General features: G+C 51.1%; 1 protein-coding gene across 1 annotated transcript; it reads right to left on the bottom strand.

Moving 5' to 3' along the window:
• Positions 1 to 372: 372 nt before the first annotated feature.
• GPKOW (G-patch domain and KOW motifs) lies at positions 373 to 7,897 on the bottom strand. Its single transcript, XM_040631718.1, has 11 exons — positions 7,451 to 7,897; positions 6,592 to 6,746; positions 6,367 to 6,491; positions 4,313 to 4,422; positions 3,309 to 3,522; positions 2,747 to 2,879; positions 1,943 to 2,069; positions 1,620 to 1,743; positions 1,460 to 1,529; positions 840 to 925; positions 373 to 740 (listed from the first exon to the last, which is right to left on the bottom strand). The coding sequence occupies exons 1-11, from the start codon at positions 7,621 to 7,623 to the stop codon at positions 606 to 608; spliced, it is 1,452 nt and encodes a 483-aa protein (XP_040487652.1). The 5' UTR covers positions 7,624 to 7,897; the 3' UTR covers positions 373 to 605.
• Positions 7,898 to 9,460: the final 1,563 nt, after the last annotated feature.

Raw genomic sequence — 9,460 nt, 5'->3', positions numbered from 1 at the left:
GGGGCCCCCAAATTAACTGGTTGCTCTGGGAGGTAGTGCAAACACATCCTATTTGTGGGTAGAAGCCCCCCCTTTCCTCTGGACTCTCGTCACTGGCTCAAGATACCCTCTGGACATCTGATCTGGACCAAGAGGAAAAGCAGAGCCACCGCTGGGTTCTCGCTCAGAAAGATGGGCAGAGATGCGGCTTTCCAGACTCCATAGTATCTGCTCAAGGGACACACTTCATAGCTTCAGTGTTCTGAGAATGAGCTCACGAGCAGGCGGGTCCTTTGACTCGTCTGTCAGCCCCTGCACGGCGGTGGGGCTGAAGCCTGGATGGGCTCCCACTTCCACTCAACTCAGCACACATTTATGATCTCATCATTCTACTAAGTTTGGGAAATGATTTTTATTACACACTAACTTCTGGAAAATACTTGGTTTCGAGCCTCCCTTCTGATCTACTTCGTGCCTTGTCCCTGTCCTTGTCCTAGAGCTGCAGTGCAAGCAGACGGCGGAATGATGACCTCCCCACCTCTGCGAAGACAGGCTTTTCACACTGTACAGAGCTGGCAGCAGCTGGGGGGGGGGGCGAGGGGAGAGGATGGGAGCGGGGCCACAGGTCAGTCTTCATCTGAGTCACTGGGGCCCAGGTACTGGCAGACAGCATCATAGTGAAGCTCCACCAGCTGATTCTCTCTCCGCAGCTGCACCAGAGCCCGGCTCCGTTCTCTGTCCCGGCCCAGCAGGCGGCCCACCTGGAGTAGTGGCGGGTAGAGTCAGCAAGGCCAACCCAGATGCCGGGACAGCCCCTGCATGTCCCCGCACCCCCCACCCCACGCAGGTCTGGGACTCACCCTTCCAGCCTGTGGCCCCAGCACCACCATCACCCGGTTGCCCTCAACCTTGGGGACCAGGGTCTCCAGCATGCCTTCCTTCACACCTGCAGACAAGGCAAGGGGAGTGAGTGAGGCCCCCTCGGCCAGGGCCAGCCCACCAGGGTCCTGTCAGAAGGCCTTTCCTGTAATCCCCAGAGCCACCCTGCACCCTGTTGACAAGTGGGGATCCCACCACCCCATTTCACAGGTGAGGACACCTAAGGAGCAGTTCCTAGAAATAATGATAATAAAGGGAGCACTTATGCATGAAGATGATGGGTGATGACAACAGAGCCCGTTTACTGTGGGCATGTCACCTGCCTGCCCTGCACGAGGAGTTCCGGACACATCTGTACAGGGTCTAGTCCCCAGAGGCACAGCTCATTTCCATGCCAGTACTTGCCCATGGGGAAAGAGGGGCTCAGATAATCACCATCACAGAAGCGCTTCATGTTCTGTCAGAAGATTCTGGGCCTTGCAAAATACCTGAACTCTGCTCAACCTCCCAGCCTTTGCCCACGCCAGCCTCTCAGTCGAAGACAGCCTTCCTGTTTGGCCTCCAGGATGACAACGACCCAGTGGTCATCCCTCAGACTCACCTTCCAGGATCCGGCCTTCGTCTGTTCGACACACACAGGTATCTGGGCTGAGGACATCTTCAATCGTCATCTGGGGAGAGGGTCAGGGGGTATGAGAATGTTAGAGTTACGGGGCCTAGTCTCTGGGGGTGGAGGGGGCACCAGGCTGCAGGGTTCCCACCTTGGTGTTATAATACTGGCCACCCTTGTGCTGCTTGTCCACAAAGCGCACGCGCAGGTCCCTGTGCAACCAGTGCTGGCTCCGGGGACCGGCCTTCTCATTCTTGGCTGCAGGCTCCCCCTGTCTGTGGAAAGGGGCCAACGCGGGGCTTAGCTGATCAGATGCACATTCTGGTCACCCCACCTTTGCAGCTGTGACACCCACTCATAATGCCGTCCTTAGTTCCTTCTATGTGCCTGCCTTGCCCTGGAAGCCTTCCCTGACTGCTAGAACCTCCCCACAACCTTGCCTTCTCCCCCCATCCCAGATGCCCAGGGTCCCACCGGTAGGGAAGGTGTTTACGCTTCCTCTCTGAGTCCTCCCGCCGGCCGGGGAGGTCCTGATCCCGGAGGGCCTTCCATGACGAAGCTGTTCCATTCTGTTGCCCTGGGGAAGTTTTGTTCATCTGGCCTGTGCAAGGGTGTGTGGAGAACCAGAAAGGAGCCTCAGTGTGCCATTCTCTTACCTGGCAAGCTACACCTTGGCCTCGAGCCACCTCCCACCTGCCTCAGTGCCCTCCCACCATCACAACTTCGCAGTGCCATCAGAATGCTCTCCCGTTCCCTTCAACTGCTGGGGCTTCCTTCAGGACGCCTTCCTCAGCCACTCCAGCATGTGCTGATGGTGCTGACCCAAGGCAACCATCTAGTGTGGGCCAGGGAAATCCGAGAGCTCTGTCAGCACCAATCTCCCATCTGCCAAACTGCCCCCACCCTGCTGCCATGCCTAGAATGCCTTCCTCCTTGGTCATGGCCTAGTCCCAGCTGCCCTCATGCCCTAGAAGAAGAGAGGCTCATCACCTTGAACAGACAGACCTCCTGAGGATAGGCATAGGTTTCCATACCTGTTTTTTCTCTCTCAGAAAGAGGCTAAAGCCCCAGGGTAACTAGATCAATTTTTCTTCAAACTGAATAAACCACTTATCTTCGTTCTCCCCTCCTGACCTCTGACCAGAAGTCACACCTGCCAGGCAGACTGCTGCCCCTCCCCTCTGCAGATCTGACATCTGCTTCGCCCCCAGAGATAGGCCCTACTGCCCTCCCGGAATGCTTCTCCAACTCTCCCAGCAAGGTAAGAGGCTCACTCACTGAGACCCAAGGAGTTCTTGTCAAACTCCTGCTGGGAGACAGGCCGCAGGCAGTACTCACTAACCGTCACCATGCGGTTCCCCACAGCCAGGCGAACCATGGCCCGAACATTGTCAGGATCGAGGCCTTCTATCTGAAATGTTGGGGGGAAGAAGTTAGGCAGGCACTGAGAGGACTAAAACCCACATTCCCAGGACCAAGCTGTCCACTCTTACCTCCAATAGGCCTGACCCCTGTGTCTCCCCCACCAGACTGGCCCAAGGTCTGGGACTGGGCCTAGTCCATGTGTCTCCCCTACCAGACTGTGCCTTGGATGTATTTTAAAGAATTTAAGCCTCAGGAACATGTGGCATGTGGCATTCTCTCTTTCAGTTGGAAACTGAGGCCCAGAAAGACCCAGCAAGTGGTTCTGAGGTACCTAAGGAGGCAGCAAGCCAGGCAGGCCTGAAAGACAAGGACTCCCAGCCTTTCCAACCTAAACCCAGTTCTTCCTCCCTCTGACCCCTCCCATCAATCTTCTCTGCTGCCTGTCTTGGGCTCTAGGCATAGCCTGGTTCCTTACCTTCCCATAGAGGCCTCGGTGAGGGCCAGAAAGAACCATCACAGCCCCTCCAGGCACCAGTCCTTGAGGCTGGTCTTCCTTATCCTTCTCTTGCTCCTCATCTGGCTTTGGTAGGTGGTGAGGGCCAGCGGAGACCAGGGCCTGGACCTCATTCAGGTTGGCGCCCAGCCCTAACCCCTTCGGCCTCAGTGAGTTGACACGGGGCTTCACCACTCTGCAGGGAGCACAGTGTATGAGCCTGTTGGGCCGGGGGCATGGAGGGGGGCAGGGGATGCAAGTCTTCAGTGTCCCCCCTACCGCCACCCAAATCCTACCCTGTCAACATGTTTAAGAATATCCTTCCCAATCTCATATTAGGACAGTTTTTAATCTATAGAAATAGCAATTTCATTTGGTCCAACCTAATAACACACCAGGTGTACCATCTATTACATATTACCTACAGTGAGATCTGAGGCAGATCTCTGTCATCAAATACCCCATCAATACAGGGGAAATCATACAAATAGGCACACCAAGCAGAAGAAACCAACTATAATATGCTCTGCGTCAATTCAGGTCATGTTTGGCTACTAAGTGGTTTATGAAAAAAATGTTTGGTTTTCAGAATTCTTTGGAGTTGAGAACTGAGAAGGGATCTTAAGCCTGTGTGATAACAGCAAATGTCTTGTCTATGTTTATTTGGGGCCAGGGCCTGCTATAAGTGCTTTATGTGCATAATTTCACGTAATTCTGCAACAGACCTGGGAAGTCAGTATTGTCACTATCCCCATTTCGCAGATGAGGGAGCTGATGCTCAGAAAGGTAACCTATATGTAAATGGGATCCCCTTACAGAGTTTCAAAGGGCAAACAGGAGGGTGAAACAGTAGTGGAAAGGCTTACTGAATTACTCAGGGTGGTAACATGCCCTCTCCCTGCCTGGGTGGTTCTGGACGGGTGGTAACCCGTGGGGGTCTTGTTCACTGCCCTGTCTGCTACCCCTGCCCCTACCCTAGAACTCACTGATTGAAGGTGCGGCCAATGCCCTCGCCAGGTTTCCAGCCCATGCCTCGTAACATGGCCAGCCCATAGGCCTCTACGGGGACTGCCTCGTAATCAGCTTCCTCTGGCACCTACAGGTTCAGGCAGAGAAAGGATGGTCAGGCTTGGCCTATGGTGGGCCCCCGGAAGCATGCTTACTAACACCCAATGGGTGACCCTTGGTGCTTCTTTTCCAGTAAGCCCAAGGTTAGTTTTGATTTCCTCTTGATGTCCCTCACTTTACTCCTCCACGGTGTCCTTCAACAAATAATTATAAAGCACCTACTCTGTGCCAGGTACTGACCTAGGTGATAAGGGTAAACCAGTAGCCAAAACAGACAAAAACCCCTGACCCTGCCCTGTAGGGCTGACATTCTAGTTGGAGAAGCACAGAATTTAAAAAAAAATACATAAAACATGGTCTGTCAGGTAGTGGTAAGTTACATGAAGAAAAATAAAGCAAATCAGCAGGATGCAGGGAGATGGAGAAGGGAATATCACTGAGTTGATATCTGAGCAGAGAGCAGAAAGAGATGACAGAGGGAGCCATAAGGATGTGAGAAGCATGGGTAGCCCAAGCAGAGAGAACAGTAAGAGCAAAGGCCCTGAGGCAGGACAAGTCTGGTATGTGGGAAGAGCATCATGAAAGTCGACCTGACTGAAAAACATGTGAAGGCAGAGAGGCGCAGTGAGAGATTAATCAGGAGGTCTGGGCTGGAGCCGCAGGAGGGCGGCCATCACAAGGGGGACCGGGGAGGAAAGTTTCTGCAACAGTCCAGATGAGAGATGCTGGTGGCTCACACCAGAGTGGTAGGTAGGTGCTGGTGAAAAGTGGTCAGATTCTGGATATACTCTGCAAAGGGAGATGACAGGATTTTCCCGAAAGACTCTATATAAGGTATGAAACAAAGACGGGAGTTAAGAGTGACTCTAAGGTTTTTAGGCTAAGTGAGAGGAAGGATGGATGGAACTCTGATCCGTTAAGATGTTGAAGGCTGGGGAAGGAAAGGAAATGAGAGAAATGAGACCAAAGCGGGAACAGGATGGAAAGTGAAGTGAAGGCCTTTTTTTAAGATGAAAGAAACCAGAAGACAGGTGAAGGCCAACGAGAACAGTTCAGTTGAAAGAGAGGATGGTCTGGGGCTGTAGAACTAGGCCCCAAAAAAGCATTGCTAAAAAATTGTGAACAAAGCGGTGAAAGTGGGGTCTATGGGTATGAAAGACAGACTTGGTTGCTTCTGTAGACACAACCCTTACTTCCCCTGTTATCTATCACTTCCCATTCTCACTCCCTCAATTCCTTCCCCCCCCCAATTCTTTATACTCACTCCAGACACACTGCAGGCTGCTTCACTGATGGACCCACACCACACTGACTCCCTGCCACCGTGTCACTGCTCAAGGTGTTGCTGCCATTAATCCTCACCCTGCTCTTCCCTCACTCACTAAACCCGACCTGTCCTTCCAGACCCCACTCCTGCCACTCTGGTCTGAGTGGCCATCATTTCCAGCCTGTGCTACTGGTCTCCTTGCTTCTGCCTTTGCTTACTACTGTGCTCTGCTCTCAGCAACCAGAGAGATCCTGTCAAATCTTAAGTCTTGGTCCCTCTCTGCTCAGAACCCTCTCACGGCTCTCATGTCATTCAGGGTAAAAGCCAAAGTCCTCACCACGGTCCACAAGGCCCTGCTTAGTTTAGCCCCTGCCACTTCTGACTTCATCTCTTCCTCCTCCCCTTTACTCATTCCACTCCTTGGTGTTCCTCAAACACTCCAGGCTGGGTCTACTCTCAGGATCTTTGAGTTTCCTATTCCTTTGCGCCTCATCTTGCTCAGATAATCCCAGAATGCAAGTGTTTTCCACACCTCAGTATCTCGATTCATTTGTTAAGGCTTCCAAAAAAGGACAGAAGGAGAAATGGATAGGCAGCAGGCCTCTAGTACACACACAGACTTTCCCTGCTGTGTGCAGAGAGGCAAGCCTGGCAGACAAGGCAAAGAGAGGCTGGGGTAGTAGGAGGAGTTAGGGGCCAGCTCACTGTCTCGGCCCGGGGTTCGCTGTCTGCCCCTTCCCCGTTAGGGATGCATCCTTTCTGGATCATGGGGATAGCAAGCGTGGGGTCGACACCCGAATTCTCTTTCTCCTCCAGGGACTTCTTGGAGTCTAAGGAAGAATGGGAGGGAGCAATGAGGTCCCACCCTATCCTTCCATTTTCCTCCCCCCTCTTCCTTCACTGGGGCAAGGCAAAGAGGGGATCACTCACCCTCAATGAGCTCCTTCACAGCCTGGGACAGCACCCCATCCATCAAGGCATCAGTATTTGTGGATGGCCCAAGAGCCTGGGTTGGTGGCTGCCTGCGATGGCCATTCTGGATCAAAGGGATGACGAATTCCTTGGGGGTTTCTGAGGGCTTCACACTGATGTGGACACAGAGGCGTGAAGTTGGGAGAGTAGCATGGTCAGTGGGTTCTGAGCCACACTCCTCCCTTCAGAGAAAACATTTAGATTCTCTCCCTCACCCCCAACTCTATTTAAATAAAGTCAGTGCCTTTGAGGAATCAGCCTTCAGTCCTGGACCCTCTGCTCATCCCAAGACCACTTCCATGGCCTTCACGATAACTCACAAATCACCATCTTCAGCCCAGACTCTCCCCAGAACCAGGGTCCACATCAATCTCCCAGATGGTTGATTTTCTTCTGGAAGCCTCTCCCTCTGACTCTCCTTTCTGAATTAAATTGATGATGGCCTCCCCCAACCTGAATCTGCCACTCCACCCCATTCCCCATACTAGAGAAGCTCCACCGCTTCAGCTGAGACACTAGGGGTCCTGTCATTCTTCACTCCTTTCCTTCTCAAAGAAGGCACATACCTCAGGGTGCCTCAAGTCCTAAAAACACACCCTCTTAAGAATACATCCTCTTTTCTCAAACGCCACAGCTGTCAGGCCCAATTTCCCCACCTCTCCTGTTACACGCTCCCGCCTTCTCGCCTCCGCGAATTTCCCCAGGCTGTGCCTCAGGCGTTCCAAACCACTGCCATCAAGACAATCGACTCAGATTCCACCCTCCCACTTGCACCCACCGAACCGAATTCCAAGGGATGAAAGACCCGGCGCTTCACCTTTGCAGCTCCCTCCCTTCCACGCTCTTTAAGAAATCCTTCTCTGGAGCCGCACCCGCGTCGTCTCCCGGGTCCGCCAGCCGTCTCCGGGCGGATGTGCGACTGAAGCTGAATGAAATTGGGGCAGCGGAGGCTCCCGCCGGCCGCAAAGCACCCTCTTCGGCATCCGCCATCTTGCCCCTCTTTCCCAGGCGAGTGCGCTGCTTGCTGGGAAGTTTAGTTTGGGCTCAGTTTGTCAGAGTCCAGACGACGAGCGCTAGAACTACCTTACCCATACAACACTGCGGCACCGGCAGGCGAAGGGGAAAAAGGTGAGCCTTAAGAAGTAATTGTCGCTCTTTTTACTTCATAGGAGTGTGTCGCGCCAAGCATTAAAGGGAAATGTAGTTCTTGGGTTAGGTAGGTGTGGCTGAAGTCGAGTCATTCTTGCCAGGTATTCGTTCCTTCCTATAGGAGGTTGACAAGTATTTATTAATAACCTACTGTGTGCACGTTACTGTGCCCTACTGGTATGGGAAATGTAGATAAAATACATCATTAAGAAAAAAACCTGTGAGTGCCAGTTGTGTACAATAACAAATAGACATTTAAATGGTGCCTACCGATGCCAGATTTAATACACAACCAGCTCTGGATTCAAATAGTAATAAAATAGACATTCTCCTTTCTAGAGGCTGGTAGTCCAGGGGGAACAATAACACTTAAACAGATACCATATACACATACACATACACACACACACAGTTGAACCTTGAACAATGCAGGGGGTGGGGGACCGATCCCCCGCCCCCACAGTTGAAAATTTGCCCGTAACTTTTGACTTCCCAAAAACTTAACTACTAACACCCTACTGCTGACTGCAAAACTTAATGATATAAACAGTAGATTAACATATATTTCGTTTCTTACATGTAGTATTATTTTTGTTTTTTGTGGTTTTTTGTTTTTGTTTTATTTTTAAGTAGGCTCCATGCCCAGCGTGGAGCCCAAGGTAGGGCCTGAACTCACAACCCTGAGATCAAGACATGAGCTGAGGGCGCCTGGGTGGGTCAGTGGGTTGAGTGGCTGCCTTCAGCTCAGGTCATGATCCCAGGGTTCTGGGATCAAGCCCCACATTGAGCTCCCTGCTCAGCGGGGAGTCTGCTTCTCCCTCTCCCCTGCCCCCCCCCGTCGTGTTCTCTCTTAAATAAATAAATAAATAAATAAATAAATAAAAAAAATAAATAAATAAATAAAATCTTTTTTAAAAAAGAAAATTATAAGGAAGAGAAAATACATTTATAGTACTATACTGTATTTATTGGGGAAAATCCTGGTATAAATGGACCCATGCAGTTCAAACCCATGTTGCTCAAGGGTAAACTGTAGCTCCTACTGTTACCCAAAACTGGGTTCGCCTCTTGATGGATATGGAGCCAAGACACATCCAAACAATGAATAGGAAAAGACAGGGTTTTACTTCCAACAAGTGAAGGAGAATACTGGAGATATTTCCTAAAGCAGTGTCTCCTTCAACAAGAAAAGCGGGTAAGTTTTAAGCTAAAGGCGCATATATATTCATGGAGGGGCTTGCAAAATAGGGAATTCAGCATGGAATTGGGGCAAAAGTCATCTTAAGGGGATTGAGCCCAGGTCTCAAGTTAATTGAAGACATGAGAGCTGGCAAGGGTCAGCATCATCGATTCTCTGGCTCCAGTTGGTCCAGTATTTGAGTGCTCAAAGGGGCTCAAATCCTGCAAAGATGACTCAAGAATATTGTCAATCTTTACTTTTGAATCAGCACTGGGAGTTTTATCACTGATTTATTGTCCCTGGTATGCTTAGGCTATCTCCTGGCCTGATACTGTCTCTTTGTTCTCACATTCTTTTGTTTCCTTCAAATCATTACCTACTGAGGTCTATTCTGCAATTTCAACACATCTCAGGAAGTTCTGCAAGAAATGCGCTTTGGGTAAGTAGTGCTGGTCAGGCATAGATTACAAGATGATCAGGGGCCTAAAATGACTTTTT

Source organism: Ursus maritimus (genome assembly GCF_017311325.1).
Source record: "Ursus maritimus isolate PB19 chromosome X unlocalized genomic scaffold, ASM1731132v1 scaffold_X1, whole genome shotgun sequence".
In the NCBI taxonomy this organism is placed as follows: domain Eukaryota; kingdom Metazoa; phylum Chordata; class Mammalia; order Carnivora; family Ursidae; genus Ursus; species Ursus maritimus.
Note: the sequence above shows the minus strand (reverse complement) of the source record. Positions and strands in the feature narration are given on the sequence as shown.